Source organism: Solanum lycopersicum, chromosome 9, assembly GCF_036512215.1.
Source record: "Solanum lycopersicum chromosome 9, SLM_r2.1".
Lineage (NCBI taxonomy): Eukaryota > Viridiplantae > Streptophyta > Magnoliopsida > Solanales > Solanaceae > Solanum > Solanum lycopersicum.
Genome location: NC_090808.1, coordinates 66115907 through 66139231, shown reverse-complemented (window position 1 = coordinate 66139231; position 23325 = coordinate 66115907). Strand labels below are relative to the sequence as shown.

General features: G+C 30.8%; 1 protein-coding gene and 1 long non-coding RNA gene across 2 annotated transcripts; both read right to left on the bottom strand.

The window, feature by feature from the left end:
- Positions 1-17: 17 nt before the first annotated feature.
- LOC101261455 (uncharacterized) lies at positions 18-2295 on the bottom strand. The gene is made up of 3 exons (XM_004247572.5): positions 1224-2295; positions 935-1124; positions 18-843 (listed from the first exon to the last, which is right to left on the bottom strand). The coding sequence occupies exons 1-3, from the start codon at positions 1632-1634 to the stop codon at positions 248-250; spliced, it is 1197 nt and encodes a 398-aa protein (XP_004247620.2). The 5' UTR covers positions 1635-2295; the 3' UTR covers positions 18-247.
- Positions 2296-20736: 18441 nt separating this feature from the next.
- Positions 20737-22855, bottom strand: LOC138338146 (uncharacterized). The gene is made up of 3 exons (XR_011211507.1): positions 22752-22855; positions 22103-22172; positions 20737-20980 (listed from the first exon to the last, which is right to left on the bottom strand). It is a non-coding gene; the product is annotated as an uncharacterized lncRNA (long non-coding RNA).
- Between the last annotated feature and the right edge of the window lie 470 nt (positions 22856-23325).

The window sequence follows — 23325 nt, the reverse complement described above, 5'->3', positions numbered from 1 at the left end:
AAAGAGTGAAAAGACTGTAATGATAATTTGTTTCTCTTTTTTTTGGCATTTTGGAAAATTATTACAGCAAAGGATGGTTCTAGATTTTCTTATTACAGATCCTTGCGAACGGAGAACGGAAAAAAAAAGGGTTTCCGATCTATATCTGAAACTCCGATTATCCTTCTCTATATTTTGTTTTATATATTTTTTTACTACTAGTACTAGATTTCTTTCTTATCAAGTTAGAAAAAGGAAACAAAATTTTTTAGGGCTTTTCCCTGAGAAGGGAAGCCAACCCGGGGACGATGACTTTGTTTCCTCTCTCACAATTTTTGGGCTTCAATGCGGGAGGTTCCCATGTCATCATTACCGGCTGTACCGACTTCTCTTCCTCGCTGCCGGAAAATTTCACCGGCGGCGGTGATGATGATGAAAGCAACGTAAACGAATTGGAATCGTAAGACGATTGCCCACCAAAAATCAGCTCTAATTCTCCAAATTCAGAATCAGATAGTTGTTTACTCTCAACTTCTTCAACAAGCTTCTTCTCCTTGACCTCACTCTTCACTGTGGCTTCTCCGGTTCGGATGTGTGGGCTAAGCCATTTCGCTTTTATATACTCAGCTTTACGCCATGGAGCGATGTGCATGCCTTTCTTCTTCAAACTCTGTCGAGCGGCTTCTGAGGCAATGGACACGATTTGCAGAAGGCGGTCGGAATTTCCGACGAAGATGAAAGGTAGCAATTGAAGAACCGCCTTGTAACTGCTAGTTGATCGGGCAACTTCAAACTCCGATCGGAAATCTACATCAATTAACACTCTTTCTCCTTTCTCAATCACATCAATGTACTCATATTCACCTGAACAGTTTTCATACATAAAAAATTAGAATCAGTACAAAAAGTTGAACAAAATTGAACAAATCAATAACGACTAAGGGAGATCATGTACCTGCAGGAACAGAAGGAGCCTTTTCCCATTTGGATTTGCAAATGGATGCATCGTAGCCAAGTTTCAAGAGTTCATCGGTGACGATTTTTCTCAAATCGTTCTTACTCTTGCAAGCTTTGTTTTTCTCAACGATTTGTGAGATATCAGCTAATAGATTTCTCTCGACAACAGTTGCACACGGAATTAAGCTCTGAATTATAGTGAAAAAAAGAACAATCAGATTATAACTTGAAAAGACGAACGGAAAGTTCAAACGGAATTGCTCAGAGCCAAAGCTGTGCTTTTTTACCTTGAGAGCATCAGAAGAATCGTTGAAGGAGGAGTGTGCTGAATCAGCAAAATCAAACTCGTCATCGGAGCTATCATTGTTGGTTCCGTTGAAGCAATTGCAACGATTCCGGCCACATTTAGCAGGTGAAGGCTTTTCATTGTTCTCCTCAATGAAATTCTGAACCATCTTAGCCAAACAAAGAGAGCTAGGCTCGAATTCAGGAACTGCTCCATCTTTTCCATTTGCCAATTCATTACTGGCGCCGGCAGCATTCGGCTTCTCTGTCCCCGACGAAATCCGTAAGACGCTGGGGAACGGCCGGTCAAAAAACCTTTTGATTCGCGATTTCAGCACAGGCTTAGTGGTGTCGCTTTGGATCGATTCTCTGTCTAACAGAGAATCGATCGGCTGAATTTTCGTCGGAGGCATCCTCTATCACAATCAAAACGGTGCACACAGACACAGATACAGACACAGACTCTCTCTCTCTCTCTCTCTAAGCCTAATTATACTCCCTCTGTCAGTTTTGCTCAATTTTCAGAGCTTTAAACACCTACTCGCTGATGTCAAAAAAATCAGAATTCTGCATCTAAAACCAGCCCTAAATCCTCACAGAAAACTTTGCAGAAAAATCACCAAAAGAAAACTCACAGATTCCAGAAAATTAATATCAAAATTCACCTAAATCTATTCTCAAAAAGTATAACTCCTCTTCCTTTATCAAAAGCAGTTGCACATCATCACAGATACATCTCACCGAATCAATCAAAGAGTTCAAGTTTTATTCAAAAAGAAAGAAAAAATAAAACTGATCGAACTTTGGATACCTCAACTCTGTTCAGAAATGAGGAAAAGAAAGGAATGTGTGTGCTTTTGGTGAAGATTTTTCATGGAAAACGTGACGGTAATGAACTGAAACACAAGCATTACATTTGCGAAGAAAGGAACAAGTCGCCGGAATATTCATTTTCCGACGAGGTTGTCGTTATCTCCGGCAAGAGGGAAAGAAAAAATATGAATGACTTTTTATTTTCTCTCTCTTCTCTTTTTATGATGTTTAAGTTAATTAAAATGAGAAAATATAAGCTGCCTTATATAGGAGGGAAACGTGGGTGAAGTGAAGAAGTGGGGTAGGGGGTGAGGGTGCTGACTAGGATATCAATTTCCACCTCATAATTTGTAATTTAAAAAAAAAATTACGGATTGTGTCTTGCTAATTTTTGAATAATATGAAAACATAAATTATTAAGAGATTTTTTGTACTATCATTTTCTTGATGTTGTAGGTTATTTTTATTTTTTTAAAAAAATATTTCTTTTATATTCGATAAGATATTTTTATTTTTTATTAATAAGAAAATTGAAGAAATTATTTTCTAGTAAGAGGTCGATTTTTTTCTAATTTTATTCACATTTTTCCTCTTATGATGTTTATATATTTAATTTATGGGTACACTATTTTTTTGGTTTGAGTTTAGTGAATTTCGATTTTATTTTCAATTAAGAAAAAACAATATTATTCATCATATTTCCTGTAACGATATTTATATATGCTAATACCTTTTCATTCAATACATTTAAGGAGCTAACCCATTTCATATACTAATTACTAAATGTAATTACGATTTTTCATGTGTAAAGTTATAATTTTTACGATTGTTAGAAAAAAAATTCATTAGAGTAAATATACCTATGACTTTTGATTGAAAAAATAAATTTATAAAAAATAATTAATTGTATTAACTTCAATTACGACTTTTTTAATTAAAATAATAAACTCATAATAAATAATTATTGTACCATTAGTACGATATCTATTTCGATCAAGTCTGTTAGCTCAATTTATTTTTTATTGATATTTTATTTTGCAGTATATATTTGTTCATTATATCACAATAATAAATTATATGATAGTATTTTAATTAGTAATATCATCACGACTTTTTATATGTGAAGTTATAATTTATACTATCGTCAAAAAGTAGTTAATTACAGGTATTATAACTATGATCTTTCATTGAAATAATAAACTCGTAAAAAATAATTAATTACATTCTTCAACTCGATCATAAAATGATTTTTTTTATTGAAATGAGAAATATATCTAAAAAGATTATAAATACAATCTTAATACGATAAATTATCAAGTTTGTAAGTTCAACTCCTTATTTGTTTTTGTTTGATATTTTTTTTTGCGAGATGCTTATTTTAGCACAATCATTAAAATTACTGTATGTGTACGTGCATGTGTGCTCACACGTGCGTGCGTGCATGCGTGTGTGTGAATTTTTTGATAGATATTTATTGAAATACACAAGAAATATGTGAATATCACGAATTTTATTGAAATGATAGATTTATTTAAAATGATAACTAGTTCATTTTTAATACGATGAATTATTTAGGTTAAATTTATTTTTTTCGCTCTTAATTTTTTATATTGATGTTATTACGTTTCGCTAAATAACACAAGTGACACGAGAATAGCACATAAAAAGTTGTAATGTCACTATTTTAGATTTAAATTATAAATAAATTATTTTGTTAGTTTGTTTATTCAAATTAAATAAAGTTTATAAATGAATTATTGTGTTCGATATTTTCATATGTTAATTAGTAAATACAACTATGACTTTATATATGTAAAGTTTTGATTCAATACGACTGAAAAAATAATTAGTTACAGTAATTAGAATTACAACTTTTTATATGTGGAGTTATAATACGCTCATAAAAAATAGTTACTCACAATTACTATAATTATAATTATGATTTTTTTATATGTGGAGTTATGATTTGTACGATCATAAGAAAATAGTTAATTATAGTTATTATAATTATGACTTTTGACTGAAAGTATAAAATCGTAAAAATTATTAATGATATTAACTTCAACTATGACTTTTTATTAAAAAAATAAATTCGTAAAAAATAATTAATGCATCATTTGCACGATATTCATTTCGACTAAATCTATTAGTTCAATTCATTTTTATTGAAGTTTTATTTTGCAATATATATATATATATATATATATATATTAATCATTCGAAATCATAAAATAACTGATCGTATGTTAACTAGCAGTTATAATTATGACTTTTTATATGTGGAGTTATTATACGTATGATCGTCAAAAAGTTAGTCAATCACTGTAACTATGATTATGACTTTTGACTAAAAGAATAAATGCATAAATAATAATAAATTACATAAACTTCAACTCCGACTTTTTACTGAAAGTATAAATTCGTAATAACTAATTAATTTCCCATTAAAACAATATTTAATTCGATTAAATCTGTTAGTTTAACTCGTATTTTATTGATATTTTATTTTGCAATATGTATTTGTTGATTATTCACATTCATAAAATAAATGATGGTATGTTAATTAGTAAGTATAATTACGACTTTTTATATGTGGAGTTATGACTTGTACGATCATCAAAAAGTTAATTAACTATAGTAATTTAATTATGCCTTTTAGCTAAAAGAATAAATTCGTAGAAAATAATTAATTACATTAACTTCAATTAAGAATTTTCACTGAAAAATAAATTCGTAAAAATAAGTAATGCCTTATTAGTATAATATTTATTTCGATTAATTTTGTTAGTTCAATTCATTTTTTATTGATATTCTATTTTGCAATATATATTTGTTGATATATCACAATCACAAAATAAATGATATTATATTTATTAGTAATTATAATTATGATTTTTAATAAGTGGAGCTACAATATGTATGACTGACAAAAAGTTAGTTAATTACATGAACTATAATTATAATTTTTGATTGAAATAATAAACATGTAAAGCAAAATTAATTATATTAACTTCAACTACGACTTTTTACTTAAAGAATAAACTCTAAATAAATAATTAAAGTCTCATCAATACTATATTTTTATCGATTAAATCTGTTAATTCAATTACTTTTATTGTTATTCTTTTTGAAGTATATTTGTTGATTACAGAGTCATAAAATAAATGATATTATGTAAATTAGTAATGATAATTACGGCTTTTTATACATTGAGTTATGACTTGTACGATCGTTAAAAAAATAGTTAATTATAATAACTATTATTATGACTTTTGACAGAAAAAATAGACACGAAAAAATAATTAATTACAATTAACTTCAATTATAACTTTTTGGTGAAAGAATAAATTCGTAAAAAATAATAAATATCTGATTAGTACGATATTTATTTCGAATTGTTAGTTCAACTTGTTTTTATTGATATTTATTTTGCAATATATATTTGTTGATTATATCACAATCATAAAATATATAGTATTTTAATTAGTAATATTATCACGACTTTTTATATGTGAAGTTATAATTTGTACTATCGTCAAAAAGTTAGTTAATTACAATAATTATAACTATGATCTTTCATTGAAATAATAAACTCGTAAAAAATAATTAATTACATTCTTCAGCTCGATCATAAAATGATTTTTTTTATTGAAATGAGAAATATATCTAAAAAGATTATAAATGCAACCTTAATACGATAATTATTGGGGCCAAGTTTGTAAGTTCAACTCCTTATTTGTTTTTGTTTGATATTTTATTTTGCGAGATGTTTATTATTTTTAGCACAATCATTAAAATTATTGTATGTGTACGTGCATGTGTGCTCACACGTGCGTGCGCGTGTGTGAATTTTTTATAGATATTTACTGAAATACACAAGAAATATGTGAATATCACGAATTTTATTGAAATGATAGATTTATTTAAAATGATAACTAGTTCAATTTTAATACGATGAATTATTTAGGTTAAATTTATTTTTTCCACTCTTAATTTTTTATTTTGATGTTATTATTTTTTGCTAAATAACACAAGTGACACGAAAATAGCACATAAAAAGTTGCAATAACATTATTTTAGATTTAAATTATAAATAAATTATTTTGTTCGTTTGTACATTCAAATTAAATAAAGTTTATAAGTAAATGATTGTGTTCGCTAATTTCATATGTTAATTAATAACTACAACCACGACTTTATATATATAAAGTTATGAATCAGTACGATAAAAAAATAGTTAATTACAGTAATTACAATTACAACATTTTATATGTCAAGTTATAATATGCTCATACAAAATAGTTACTCGCAATACCTATAACCATAATTACAATTATGATTTTTTATATGTGGAGTTATGATTTGCACGATAATAAGAAAATAGTTAATTACAATAATTATAATTATGACTTTTGATCGAATGAATAAACTCGTAAAAAATAATTAGTGACATTAACTCAACTACGTCTTTTTGTTGAAAGAATGAATTCGTAACAAATAATTAATGCATCATTCATACAATATTTATTTCGATTAAATTTATTAGTTCAATTAATTTTTATTGGTATTTTATTTTGCAATATATATATTTATTGATTATTCACAATCATAAAATAACTGATCATATGTTAATTAGTTATTATAATTACGATTTTTTATATGTGGAGTTATTATTTGTATGATCGTCAAAAAGTTAGTCGATCACAATAACTATAATTATGACTTTTGATTGAAAGAATAAACACATCAAAAATAATTAATTAAATTAACTTCAACTGCGACTTTTTACTGAAAGTATAATTTGTAAAAAATAATTAATGTCTCATTAAAACGATATTTAATTCAATTAAATCTGCTAGTTCAATTCATTTTTATTGATATTTTATTTTGCAATATGTATTTGTTGATTAATCACAATCATAAAATAAATTACGGTATGTTAATTAGTATTATAATTACGATTCTTATATGTGGAGTTAAGATTTGTACAGTCATCAAAAAAATTGTTAATTGTAGTAACTATAATTATGCCTTCTAGCTGAAAGAATTAATTTGTATAAAACAATTAATTACATTAATTTCAATTAGGAATTTGCGCTGAAAAAATAAATTCGTAAAAAATAATTAATGCTTTATTAGTATAATATTTGTTTCGATTAAATCTGTTAGTCCAATTCATTTTTTATTAATATTCTATTTTGAATTTATATTTGTTGATTATATTACAATTAAAAAATATTTGATATTAACTTAAATACAAGTTTTTTTATTAAAATTATAATGAAATCTACAAGATACGCAATATATCTTTGATACGATAAATTATTTGGATCACATTTGTTACTTCAACTTCTTTTTTTATACATAATATTTTGCATTACGTGTTTATTGATATCAACATGATCATCAAATATAAAATAACGATACTGACTATAAGTGCAATTTTTGTTTTTCATAAATATATCTAAATAGATTATAAATGCATTCTTAATATGATATATTATTTAGGTCAAAATTTGTAAGTTCAATTCTTTATTTATTTTTGTTTGATATTTTATTTTGTGATAAATGTTTATTGATTTTAACATGATTATATGTATATATATATATATATATATATATATATATATATATATATATATATATATATATATATATATATATATATATATATATATATATATATATATATATATATATATATATATATATATATACGTGCGACTTTTTTTAAGGGATAAATTTATTTTAAAAGATGATTAATGCATTCTGTCATTTTGGTCAAATTTGTATGTACAACTCTCTAGTTATTTGATGTTCTTATTTTCGATTGATACTTATTGATATTCACAGTACCACGAGAGTAGCATGGCCTTTATTAAAACGATAGATTTATTATAAAAAAGATAGTTAATGCATTTTTAATATGATAAATTATTCAGGTTAATTTATTATCGTTCACGCTAATTGATTTCAGGAGTTTTACTCGTCTGAATTCAATTATGTAAAGTCACACGAATTGTTAAACGACTTATCTATCTTCTCATGTGATCAAATTCATAACTGGATCCTCCAATTGCTACCAGATTTTTCTAGAATTTAATGACTCTGATTTCGTCCAAATATGAACTAAATTGAGAAATTTCAAGTTACTACAAATTTTTTTTTGACTTAAAGTATTTTTCCGTTGATTTTTTTTTATAACGATAGAACCCGATCATTATCGCTTCGATACAAGAAAATCATTTTTTCAATTCACTTGTTTAATAATTCATTTTAATTTATTTTCGCTTAAATGTCACAGTCAACTGTTACATCATTATTTTCAAACAAATGATTTTGATTATAATTTTGCTGGAAATTAGCTTTATTTTGTCAATTTTAAGTGCGTCATGGACATTACATTCTCTCTGTTTTTGTTATTAGTAACAAAAGAAGCCCTACAAAACCCTACAATCCTACTAGTGGTATATATAATTATTGGGACCATATTATATATAGAATTATTGCATTATAACCCCATCATTGTTAATGAACATTTAACTTGGCCTTGACCAAATGGATAGAATTTTGTTCCTACACACACATGTATATTATACATATATACGTATAAAATACTACATATATATCTATGTGTATGTATAATTGCCCGAGTAAATTTACATGTATACAGGGGTGACTCTACATCTTTGCAAAAAAAAGCATTCGCCTTAGGCCCCCAAATTTGAGGGGCCTGATTTTTTTAAAAAAAATAATAGGTTATAATTATTTTTTTAAAAAAATTAATATCGAGTATGTCTCAAGAAAAACTAAATTATTGATTATAAATAAACTTTATAAAAATATATATTCAAATTTAAGGTCTCCATTTGAATTTGGTTAGGCCACCGATTTACTAGAGTCGCTCCTGCATGTATACATTATGTATATATACACATTTTCTTTTATCCCGATAAGATTTAATGTTGAAATTATACAAAACCAAAGAAAGAGACATATATATATATATATATATATATATATATATATATATATATATATATATATATATATATATATATATATAAAAGCTCCATTTATCTTTTTGGTATTACATACTTTTTCTATAATGATATTTCTTTTATTTCAAATGTGAGTTAAGAGTTATATAATTATTTGGAAGTAGGATCACAAATAATATATATTGAGGTACAAACTAGTTTGTTTAAAAAGACACGTAATTTGAGTTAAAAAGATAAATTCGATAGAAAATTGTTACAAGAAAAAAAATGCATTTTTTACTATTATTGATTTTTTTTTATAACAAAGATTAAAACATCATAAGATTTCTCAATGTTTTGTTATTTTAAAACTTTTTCAGAAGTTTATGTCAATAAAATAAAAATTATAGATTGATTTTCGTCATATATCGCTGATTGAAAAGTATTAGTATAATAACATATTAAATATGATCTCACAAAATAAGTTTAAGGGGATAAACTAATTATTTTCGATAGACCTTGATTGATAAAAATTATTATTGATGACATGTTATTATTTTTTTTAAAAAAAATTAGTTGTAAGATTGATGTTCTTCATATTTCACACTCACCTATTTTTTCTTTTTTGAAGACCTTTGAATTTAATGAATGTAGGATACTACAATTAATTTTCAGTGCATTATTGGTCAAGTTAAAACCCAAAAGATTTAATTTAGCATTGATTGAGTATTTGGTCAAATAAAATAAAAATTGTTGAATAGATACCTTGACCATTGCATTGGTTGCTTGACAATAGAGGTAATGTTTAAATTTAAATTTTATATTTTTGATTCCAATATTTGTTAGGGCCCATGCCTAAAAGTTAAAGGTCATTCAAGTACATTGCACTTTACTCAATTACAAAAGCCAAATACTAACAACTTTATTTTATAAAAATGGTGTATTTTACATGTGATAATTCAATTTCTTCATATAAAAATATGATTCCTCAAGATTACCACTTTTTTAAATTGTTGTTTACGCAATTAAAAGGATATATCAGAAATAATTTTTATCTTAAAAAATAGAAATAAAATAGAATATATTATATTTTTCAAAGTTATTTTATTCGAATCTCTAACTATCCAAATATTAAAAATATTGTACTTATTTTAAATAAAATGTCAAGCCGATAGACCAATTATCTTGAATCTACGAGAATATATTGACCGGCAAGTCACCTTCCAAAATGTTTTTATAATTAAAAAAACATAGAGTAAACCTGAAATTATGGAAATTATTGGAACACTATTATTAAATGGTAATATTTACCATTTTTTGGTTATAATATTACTGTATTTGTGTGTTGCGTGTTTGTATTTAACAAATTTAAAACTATTTTTAGTTATTCAAATTAGATTTGATGTGTCTGTTCTATAGGCTTATAACATGCAAATACTATTTTAATATTTTTATCATAAACATTTTCGCAGAAAATAAGTCTCACAAATAACATTTCATTATTATCTTTCTCGTCCATCAACAGCATAGTCCAAAATTTCATAAAGAATATCTGAAATTTAGATATTAAAAATTAAAAAGGACTGATAATTTAATGTACCAAAAAAAAAATACTAAACTAAGCAATACGTAACTAAATATAAGAATATTTTTAACAAAATAAACAAATGTTTTATTTTAAATAAACTACTATTAAAAGCATAATTTAAAGTAAAAAATGTAAAAATAGGAAAATCACAAAAACGTTACCTACATGACTCCATAAATCGAACCTAGGCTTCATGTAGTTTTATGACCACCCTAGCCACTTCACTACAATTTTCTATTTTTAATTGGTCTGTCCTAAATAATATATATATATATAACAAAACTTTATCGATATACAGTGTAAATTTCTAACTAAGGGTGTTCAACGGGTGATATGGACAGTTTGAAATTATTATAGTTCGATCCTATCAGCCACACTGTAGTACATTTTATCTTTATTCTCACTTCTATAACATTCATACCTATTACGCGTACCTTCACGCTTTTACTTCCGTGATATTTACTTAGATTATATATCAAACATAAAAAAATAAGTAAACAGAATCACTCGAAAAATATTTTACTCCGTATAGAATTCATCTTAAAATATTTGAGTGTGGGGTCCACTGCCGACCAACAAAGAAGAAAAAGAGGGTCCACAAGGCACTTTCTTTTTTGTGATTGTTCTCTTATAAAGAAAACATGACTGGCAGGCAAAGTTAACTTCCAAAAAATGCAAAATCAGAAAAGTTTAAAATTTGTGTACAATTTATTCAGTAAGAAAAATAAAAGAGTTAAAAAAAAAAAAAGATTGATAAAGATATAATAATTATTTGTTAGCCAAATGTCCATTTATTTTAATAACTTTAAAAGGACCACCCCTTTACCTTTTCTAGCTGTTTTTATTTTTATTACAATTTTTCTTTTTTTCTCAGTGTGCTATAAAATTCATTTAATTTCGTTTGGTCCATTCTACATCATTCAATTAAATTAAATATGTAAAATAAATTCGTTTGTCATTGGTCCATTCATTATATATATTCTTGTGGTAATAGATATCCATTATCCATGAATTGTTTTCTTTATTTGAAATAAATTTATTTATTTATTTATACAACTCATCAAATGTAGATGAATGTTCTTTTGATAAAATATTAATGATAAAGAGTATTTAGTTTCTTGAAACATCTGAAGTTAAAGACTATAATGTTATTTCAGGTTAATAAATATTATAAAAAATAAAATAAACAATTTAAAAGTTTAAATAACTCTTGGAAACATACGACTTACAATAAAAATAAAATTAATTTTTTTATAAATTTTAAATTATGAATCTGTACGCGACTTAGCATAAAATAAAAATAAAAAAGCTTTATAAAATTTAAATTATAAATTTGTTTGCGACGTTTAACGCTTTTGGTAATAGGTATTTTTTTTATTAATCTGATGACATCAGCCTCTATTTTCACCTATGCATGGGTGTTTGTATTTAATTTTGAGAAAATTTATTTTAAAATAATTGAAGAAAAAAAAAAGATTTTAATAGTTATATGGGCCATGAGTATTATTGGATGACGTTTGGGCCCAAAATTTTGTTGATATACTCCGATTTCAGATAAGGCTATTGGGGCCCATAATGGGGTAGCTACGTGTGAGTTTAAGCGGTTAAATTAGGTCTTAGGTTTAATTCACCTTATAAAGAGTCTATCCATCTCATTATTCATTGACGTGAGACTTCACGCTTCACGCCCAGTACTTAACATCTGGTGCGTGGACAGTTTTGATTTTGGGGGCCGCAACATCGGTTGACACAGTTGCTGCTGCTCTGTTACCATGTTAAATTAGGTCTTAGGCCTAACTCACACGCAAAAGCTAGGTCAAAGGGAATAGAATTGTTCAAGCCTTATAAAGAGTCTATCCATCTCGTTAACGCAATGTGTGACTTTTGTCATTCTTTAACATAAACTATTAGTATCATTTCAATTTATTTATTCAATTTGATTCCATAACGACATAAAAATAAAAATTTTCTTTTAAAAAAAATTACGATCTTATTTAATAAATAAAATGTGAAATATATCAAAGTATTTTCTTTTTAAAAGAAAATGAATAAAAATAAACAGAAGAACTACTAAGCCACTAGAAGACAACGTACGATTTTGTGGCAATAGAAGTTGTTACGTGTGAATTTGGAATAGAAACCTATCATTTCAAACATCAGTGTGGTTCCCTATCAATGACAATGTTTTCACACACTAAACCACACGTGATTTGCGAAAAAAATAATCTTGAAATTTAGAAAAAAATAAGTTTATATAAGGGTAGATAAAATAATGTTTAGTTGATGAAATAACATGGGATAATTAATAATAAATTTGTATTTTGATTAGTTGAAGACACAAATTTATCATAAGATGAATTTGTTCCTTCAAACAATTACAAAGTTATTTTAATTTCAAAATCTGAAATACTATAGCAAGTACATATATGTCGTATAATGTGAGATATTTCAACAATTCACTTTGTATGACATAATGTGATGCTACTAACAAAGAGGTATGCTGTTGAGGATGGCTCAAGTAGAACTAACAAATTTTGGTGTTGATAAATTTTTGAAGAAAAATTACACATGACATCTTACACATTTCAGATTAAATGAGAGAGGAACGTAAAGAGCTTTATACCATATACCACAAAGTTATATGGAATACATGCTTTTAAAGCTCGATATAGCATAATTCGAAGGCCTATATACGAAGTGTCATACACTTGAGTCATGCAAATTATGGTATTAGAGCTTGAACTCAATATGGTGAAGGAGAAAACATCAATGAGAACGTTGAGTCCCTAAAGGGGAATGTATGTGACGCTTCAAGCAGAGAGGCGAAGGTGACGAGGGTGATTGAAGTTGGATTCACTGACTTTTACGCTGTAAAGCTTTTAAAAATGAGTTGCACATGATATCTTAGACAAATTGACATCAGAATAAGAGATGAAAGTAAAGAAAATGTACAAAGACACAAATCAAATTCAAATACACGATATAAACTATTGAATCTAGATATAACACAAACTAAAATAATTGTTGAATGCCTTGAATTGGACCCGCTACAAACAGAAAGGACGGGGGTCTCACTGCCCGGTCAGCGAGTCGGGGGGTCCAGGGGGGCGACGCGCCCCCTGGCCTGGGGGTCCGGGGGGGCGGAGACGCCCCCGGCCCGACGGTATACAATGTTGTTGTATTGGGCCCTTAATTTTCTGTTGATTCTGTATGTTGGGCCCAAGCCTGTTAGGGCGTAGCTTAGCACTATATATAGACGCTATGGGAAACCCTATTTTGTAATTCTGTTTTTGCCTCTCCATAATAAAACTGCTCCCTCTCTTCCCGTGGACGTAGCCAATTTATTGGTGAACCACGTAAATCTGTTGTCTTGTTTTTCGCGTTTATATTTTCTCGTATTATCTCAAATTCCGCACAACAAATTGGTATCAGAGCCTCTCGGTTAATCGGTGTTCTTGGAGAATTCGAGATGTCTGCTTTGAACGTGAAAATCGACAAATTCACAGGGAGGAACAGTTTCAGTTTATGGCAGATCAAGATGCGGGCCTTGTTGAAACAGCAAGGCTTCTGGGCGCCGTTGTCGAAAGACAAGAACGCCGTCGTTACTCCTGAGATGGCGATTCTGGAGGAAAAGGCGCACTCGACGATCATGCTGTGTCTCGCGGATGACGTCATCACGGAGGTCTCGGATGAAGAGACTGCTGCTGGTCTGTGGTTGAAGCTGGAGAGTTTGTACATGACAAAATCTCTAACCAACAAGCTGCTTCTGAAACAACGTCTATTCGGTTTACGAATGGCTGAAGGTACACAACTCAGGGAACACTTAGAGCAATTGAATACTTTGTTATTAGAATTGCGTAATATCGATGTGAAGATCGAGGATGAAGATGCTGCCCTGATTCTGTTAGTATCTCTCCCAATGTCGTTTGAGAATTTTGTTCAATCGTTCATTGTTGGGAAAGATACTGTGTCACTGGAAGAAGTCAGATCGGCCCTTCATAGCAGGGAATTACGGCATAAGGCTAACGGCACAAGTACGGACATACAGCCTTCCGGTCTGTTCACCAGTAGCGGAAAGGGAAGGAAAAACGGCGGAAAGAAAAATAAGCCGATGTCGAAGGGTGCAAAGCCGGATGATGTTTGTAATTACTGCAAGGAGAAGGGACATTGGAAATTTGATTGTCCGAAGAAGAAGAAGCAATCGGAAAAACAATCAGTGTCTGCTGCTGTTGCTGAAGAAGACACCAATTCTGAAGAAGATATTGCCCTAGTTGCGGATGAGCACACTCATTATTCAGATGTGTGGGTTCTTGATTCTGGGGCATCCTATCACATCTGTCCTAGGAGAGAGTGGTTCACGACTTATGAGCAGGTAGACGGAGGCAGCATCTCGATGGCCAACAGTTCTGTCTGCAAGGTGGTTGGGACAGGCTCGATCAAGTTAAGGACACATGGCGGTAGCTTCTGCACATTGAACGAGGTCAGGCACGTTCCATTGATGACGAAAAATCTGATATCTCTCAGTCTTTTGGACAGCAAGGGATTCAGCTGGTCGGGAAAAGATGGAGTCTTGCGGGTCTGGAAGGGTTCAAATTTGATTCTGAAAGGTGTCATGCGTGGTACTTTGTATTTTCTACAAGGTTCCACGGTTACAGGTTCAGCCCATGTTGCATCGTCAGAATTTCACCAGAAGGATATGACTAAGTTATGGCACATGAGACTTGGTCATATGGGTGAAAGAGGGATGCAAATTCTGTCAAAGGAGGATTTACTTGCTGGTCATAAGGTTAAGAGCCTAGAGTTTTGTGAACATTGTGTTTTTGGAAAACTACATCGCAACAAGTTTCCAAAGGCCATTCATAGAACAAAAGGCACACTTGATTATATCCATTCTGATTGCTGGGTCCATGCCGTGTTGAGTCTTTGGGAGGCTGCAGATTTTTTGTGTCCATTATTGATGACTACTCAAGGATGACTTGGGTGTACATGATGAAGCATAAAAGTGAAGCCTTCCAGAAGTTCAAGGAGTGGAAAATTTTTGATGGAAAATCAAACAGGGAAGAAGATCAAGAGGTTGCGAACTGATAATGGGCTGGAATTCTGTTGGTCTGAATTTGATCAATTCTGTAAGGATGAAGGGATTGCTCGACATCGTACAGTCAGAAATACACCACAGCAGAACGGTGTAGCTGAGCGGATGAATCAAACACTTCTGGAGAGAGCAAGGTGCATGCTCTCTAATGCTGGGCTAGATAGAAGACTCTGGGCAGAAGCGGTTAGTACAGCTTGCTACTTGATTAACCGCGGACCACATACAGGCATACAGTGCAAGACACCTATGGAGATGTGGTCAGGAAAAGCTGCTGATTATTCAAATCTGAAAGCTTTTGGTTGTACGGCTTACTATCACGTCAATGAAGGTAAGTTAGAACCAAGAGCTAAAAAGGGAGTATTTGTGGGCTACGGAGATGGAGTGAAAGGTTTCAGAATCTGGTCTCCAGCAGAAAAGAGGGTTATTATGAGCAGGAACGTTGTCTTTGATGAAAGTTCTCTGCTTAGAACCATTGTGAAGCCTACAACTACGTCAGAAACTGGGAGTCTTGACAAACAGGTGGAGTTTCAAGTCATTCAGAACGAGAGAGATTTAAAGGAACCTGAAGAGGAGGATCAAGAGCCACAGACAGAAACTGATATTCCAGAATCTATGCCATCAGATATCCATCAGAGTATAGCTCAAGATCGGCCAAGGAGGGTTGGAGTTCGGCCACCTACGAGGTATGGTTTTGAGGACATGGTGGGTTATGCACTGCAGGTTGCTGAAGAGGTAGATACATCTGAGCCGTCTACTTACAAAGAAGCCATTTTAAGTTCTGATTCTGAAAAATGGTTTGCCGCTATGGGAGATGAGATGGAGTCCCTACACAAGAATCAGACATGGGATCTGGTCATACAGCCTTTGGGGAGAAAGATTATTACTTGCAAATGGGTTTTCAAGAAGAAGGAAGAGATATCACCAGCAGAAGGAGTCAAGTATAAAGCCAGGGTTGTTGCCAGAGGTTTCAACCAAAGAGAGGGAGTGGACTACAATGAGATCTTCTCACCAGTGGTCAGACATACTTCCATCCGAGTGTTACTAGCGATAGTTGCACATCAGAATCTGGAGCTTGAACAACTTGATGTGAAGACAGCGTTTCTACATGGAGAGTTGGAGGAAGAGATATACATGACTCAGCCGGATGGTTTCCAAGTTCCAGGGAAGGAAAATCACGTCTGCAAGTTGAAGAAGTCCTTATATGGACTTAAGCAGTCTCCAAGGCAGTGGTATAAAAGGTTTGACAGCTATATGGTGAAGTTGGGCTATACTCGGAGCTCATATGATTGTTGTGTCTACTACAATAGGCTCAATGATGATTCATTCATCTATCTGGTGCTTTATGTAGATGATATGTTGATAGCTGCAAAGAAGAAGTATGACATTCAGAAGCTGAAGGGTTTACTTAGTGCTGAGTTTGAGATGAAGGATCTGGGAGCCGCTCGGAAGATTTTAGGGATGGAGATCATTAGAGACAGAGAGAGAAGGAAACTTTTCTTGTCACAGAGAAGCTATATTCAGAAGGTCTTGGCGAGGTTTGGCATGTCTTCATCTAAGCCCATTGATACCCCCAGTGCTGCCAATATCCATCTCACTGCCATGTTCGCTCCACAGTCAGAAGAAGAGAAGAAGTATATGTCACGAGTCCCTTATGCCAGTGCCGTAGGAAGTTTGATGTATGCTATGGTCTGTACAAGGCCAGATTTAGCACATGCAGTCAGTGTAGTGAGCAGATTCATGGGACAACCAGGGAGAGAACATTGGCAGGCTGTGAAGAGAATTTTCCGGTACCTTAGAGGTACATCTGACGTTGGTCTCATTTATGGAGGTGATACTCAGTGCTTGGTTACTGGCTATTCTGATTCAGACTATGCTGGAGATGTTGACACAAGAAGATCGATGACTGGCTATGTGTTTACCCTTGGAGGATCTGTCGTCAGTTGGAAGGCAACTTTGCAACCTACAGTGACTTTGTCTACTACGGAAGCGGAGTACATGGCCTTGACAGAGGCTGCAAAAGAAGGGATTTGGTTGAAAGGGCTGGTTAGTGATCTTGGTCTGCATCATGATCAGGCTACGGTGTATTGTGACAGTTTGAGCGCAATTTGTCTAGCCAAGGATCAAGTCCATCATGAGAGAACCAAGCATATCGACGTAAGGTATCATTTTCTGAGAAGTGAGAAGAGAATCAAGGTGAAGAAAGTAGGAACTGCTGATAATCCTGCTGATATGTTCACAAAGCCGGTTCCACAGAGCAAGTTTCAACACTGTTTGGACTTGCTCAACATCAGAAGCTGTTAATTGCCCTGCGGGGCAACTCTGAGGAAGAGGGGGAGGCCTGGCACTATCATAGTGCGTCTGAAGAATCTGTTCGGAGAATTCAAGTCAAGGTGGAGATTTGTTGAATGCCTTGAATTGGACCCGCTACAAACAGAAAGGACGGGGGTCTCACTGCCCGGTCAGCGAGTCGGGGGGTCCAGGGGGGCGACGCGCCCCCTGGCCTGGGGGTCCGGGGGGGCGGAGACGCCCCCGGCCCGACGGTATACAATGTTGTTGTATTGGGCCCTTAATTTTCTGTTGATTCTGTATGTTGGGCCCAAGCCTGTTAGGGCGTAGCTTAGCACTATATATAGACGCTATGGGAAACCCTATTTTGTAATTCTGTTTTTGCCTCTCCATAATAAAACTGCTCCCTCTCTTCCCGTGGACGTAGCCAATTTATTGGTGAACCACGTAAATCTGTTGTCTTGTTTTTCGCGTTTATATTTTCTCGTATTATCTCAAATTCCGCACAACAATAATAATTTATACAATTTTAAATTTAAAACAAATAATACACGTCATGAATTTTAAGTCGTGGTACATAATATAGTTTTCAACTATTAGACAAGCACTTTTTAACATCGGCATTTAAACTAAAAATAAACTTTAATGAATTTGGCGATGAAAAGAGGTGTACTTTAAGAATTTCGACAAGGTGAAATAATAAAATAGATTTAATTTTATTAGAACAGAAGTCAAAAAATTTTCCTAATAAAAAATAAAAGATGGTAGGTGCGTACAAAAATATTTGACAACTTATTAGTCAATCTCTAAAATTCGAAGACCTTGACTTGACTTAGTAATATGCAAATAAATACGTTATAATAGTTGATACTATTTATTTTGGAATCACTAAGGAATCGGTTAGTACAACGAATGATGATGCATGAATTAGTAATTCAAAAATTCATAGTGCATGGATTGATAATACACAATTTGTTTTTATTAAAGTGTTTGATTCATTATTTCTCACCTCATCTTGTATTTGAATTAAAATTATATCAAAAGTTTCTTTTCCATTATATCCTTGAATTATTATATAATTGTGTTAATAGATAATTGTCTGACAATAATTTTTTATGACCTTGAAAGTAATTATTAGGAGAAGAACAATTTTGTTATCGTGTTTGCTATTTTTTCACTTGAATTATTTGAGGATAAATAATTGTCATTTTAATAAATTAATCACTCATAAAATGTCAATTTCAATTTAAGAAATATAAATCTCCTATTAATATTGAAACCAAAAAAATGGTAAACATAAAATAATTGAATAAACATATACATTTATGCATAAAAATGATAAATTGTAATTTTAATATGTCAAATATAAATAATTAGACACAATAAAGACATAAATGTCAATTACCTGCTAAAATGAAATAACTTAATTTTTCAAAATTCAAAATTGAGGCATTAGAAGTTAAAAGAATGAAAGATACTTACTATATACTATATCTTTTTTAAAGTTATTTGAACTCTTGTAAAAAATATGTTATTAGTAATTTGGACCACAAAGATTTGTTAGTAATGTATAATTGTAAAGCTATCAAAAGCCTAATGTTTGCAAAAGTAAACCACCCATTAAAACAAAATTAGACCACAAAAGTAACAAATAAAATAAAAAACCTTTTTTTTAAAAAAAAAAACAAAAAATAAATAAATTGTAACTAGTCATTGTAATGATAAAAATAAAAATGGTGATTTCTCTTTCTATGTAGGAACTTTAAAGAGACAATAGTATTGATAACACAATATTTTTTATGATTGTTTCTTGAAATGATAGAACCTCTTTCTTTATCACTACTCATCAAATCATCTTCTTTTTTTTCTTTATAGACTTTTAAGAACATGGGATTGTGATTAAATAGACTACTACTTGTCTTTGTCGATATTAATCGTATTCAGATATACTCGAGATTCTTTCATCTTTAATTATAATATCGACTTCAAATTTACAAAAAAAAAAAATATAATCAAAATAAATATTCTAAAAATGAATCTTGTAATATACAAATCTAAATATAATTGAACTTTAATGTAATTATTTAATAACATATAGAATAAAAAGAATAGTACTACTATCTTTAATTCACCTTGTTTTACCTTTTGTGCGTTAAGGTAAAGTTGCACACTTTATATATAGGGAAAAAAGGAAAGATAATGAAATTATTGGGACCCAAATTTCATAATTAGATCTAAGGAAATCAATCCCCTCGAAATCCTAATCTCATAATTATGCATTTAAATATTGATATATGTTACTATCTTCTTTATCCAAGCATAAATTAATCTTTGAATATTTGTTCCATTACTTTGTTCATAATTGAAATCTTATTATATTATAGCATTATAAGGAATTAAAAAATATTTAACAGGTCAAATTGAAATCTTATTATATGATTCTTGTTTTAATAAAATTATGATATTATATGTGATCAAGAATATAAAAATCGACACCTGGAAAGCATTACTAAGTCAACACCAAGTTAATCAGGTTCATCTAGTTTGAAAATCATAAAATTATTCAATTTTTATTTCTATTTTCATATGATTAATATAATATATTATAAAATAATACGTAACAATCACTAAAACACGTTATTACCGGCTATCTATCATTTTCCACCTAGGAATTGTCACGACCCAAAAATGAACGTGATGACACTCGTCTTATCTCACCAAGACAAGTAAGCCTAAAACTCAACGATTACAATAAAAATGCGGAAAATTTACTATCAACTTACATTATACCCCAAAACCTGGTTGTCACGTGTACAAGCGTCTAAAGTATTACAATCGGATCAAAAGAAAATATAAGTCTCATATGATATTGTTTCTAGAGTAGAACAAAATCATAAACAAGAGTAAGGAGGGATGCTGAGATGACCAACAACTACCTCACAAAATCTCCAGGAAGCCTCGGAAAAGAAGAGAATATATCATAAAGTCCGGGCTAGTAACCTACAAAAATTTGTAGAAGCAAGGGGTGATTACCAAACCACACGGTACTCAGCAAGTAAACCTCTAAACACAAGCTAAGGGGATGAAATACGGGTACTCCTACCACCCCCAACCGAACCTCCACAACTACAACCTACATAAACATCAGCCCAACCTAACAACTCACAGTTTACATAGAACGTAACTCAACAAAAACATTTAGACAAATTACATATCCTCCACAACAACACTTTAACAAATTACATATCCTCCACAACAACACTTTACAAATTATATATCCTCAACATCAACACTTAAACAAATTAGATATCCTCAATAGCAACACTTCCAAAAATTTACATATCCTCAATAACACACTTCAACAAATCACGTATCCTCAACAACAACACTTCAACAAATCACATATCCTCAACAACAACACTTCAACAAATTATATATCCTCAATAACAAGCTCAGTATTCAACAATCACAAGTTCCGCAAAAAGGCAATCACTAGATCAGCAAAACACAATATCAAGTTCACTAATGATAAGTATGTGCAATGTAATGGAATGCAATGTCAAGTATAATGATGCATGTCTGAACTAGTGATACACACCCGCTGTCTCTCAATCCGGGACCCATGGGGGACATATCTGTTCATGCATCTGTCGCGGCGCACGACACGATCCTCGATAATAGTAACCATCGCGGCGCGCGATACGTCCCTCGAAATATAGTATCCATCGCGGCGCGCGATACGTCCCTCGAAATGGTACATCCTCTTAAGTACCCATTATTCCTCAATGCACATAACACTTGCCACAACCAATGCCTCAAAATAATGCAGATGACAAGTTCACACATATAATGAGGAGATGACCATTTTCATAACATCGCACAGTTCACAACTACAAAAACATGAAGTTACATAAACAATGATTCAACAAGCCTTCAACCCTTTCTCAACACAACACACATAAACAATTAATCACAATGCCTTTTGTTATCCCCATTCTTTTCATCATTAGAATTAATCAATGTGGACAAGTCAACCCATCACCAATCCCATTACTCCCAACATATACCACAAGGACATACACACATTTCATACACTTAACAAGAGTTTAGAAATCCACTTGCCTCAAATAGTCGAACAATGACTCCAAAACTTGAGCCTTCCTCTTTTGGTTGACTTCCAAACCAATAAAATCTATTCAAATAAATAACCACGATATGATTTCGAAATTAACAACATTCATATTGCTATATCTCTAGCTTACACCCAAAACTCATCCAAATTTATAATAAAATTTCTAAATTTTTATTCCAACCAATTGATCAAATCTCATATTTTCTGAATTTCAAGTTTAGGGTTAAATCTTAATTCTCCGAATAACATAATTATAATGATTTTTATATATCATAATGCACCCACTATTTAACACATATCTCAATATATCAAAATTTGAATCCTAATATGATAATCAAATGAAAATAATTAAAGCCGAAACTAACTGCCCAACACACCAATGGCGGACTACAAAACTATTTGCTGAAACCACTTATTTTCAATGTTCAAATTCATATTTATCGTTCCACTATTAATAATCCTAATCTTGGAGTAATCATTGTCCAATGATTAGGACTAATTTTGTCCAATGATTGAACCATAATACTTATACACATTTATAACCCCAAGTTCACATATTAGTATAAATTATACACGTTTTAACCTAAAAATCTATTCCTAGTTACTCAAAAATTTAATAGAAAGGATAAGAATAATTACCTTGATATCTCGAGATAAAAATATCGTTGTTTCTCCTCCTTTTTCTTTTTCTTTTCTCCCTTTCTTTTCTTTTCTTACCTGCGTATTTTTTTTCCAGATCTTTCCTTTCTTTCTGTTTCTTTAAGCCATGCGGATTTTTAATAGCCTAGGGCACTTTGCCCCTTTTTTTATTATTATTTTATTAATTTATTTAATTAATTCCTTTTCCATTTTTTTAAATTATATATGTATTAAAAGTAACACTTTCTAATAACCTATTTAAATATTTCAAACTTGGCCTATTATTATTAAAAATAAATAAATTATCCGATATTAATTAATTTAGTTAAATGACAATTAAAAATTATCAAAAATGATCTTTTCGAATCCGGGTCATTACAGGAATATGGCCTTATCGAGTCTAATTAGTGATTAATATTTTTGTGAAAAGTAGATTGACAATCATGTAGACATATTGAAGTTGAAATATCATGGCCATAGAAGAAAATTAAAATATGGAAATCCTACATTTTAAGGATTAAAAAAAAAAGCCAATATATATAGGACCCAACTGTAGTTCCAAGAACTTGGAGGA

Bases quoted from the DNA above. Each gene is read 5' to 3' on its own strand.
- LOC101261455 (XM_004247572.5), bottom strand. From the start codon at position 1,634: ATGCCTCCGACGAAAATTCAGCCGATCGATTCTCTGTTAGACAGAGAA. The intron at 1,125-1,223 runs GTAAAAAAGCAC...ACTATAATTCAG, and splicing joins ATTCTTCTGATGCTCTCAAG to AGCTTAATTCCGTGTGCAAC. The intron at 844-934 runs GTACATGATCTC...AAAACTGTTCAG, and splicing joins GGCTCCTTCTGTTCCTGCAG to GTGAATATGAGTACATTGAT.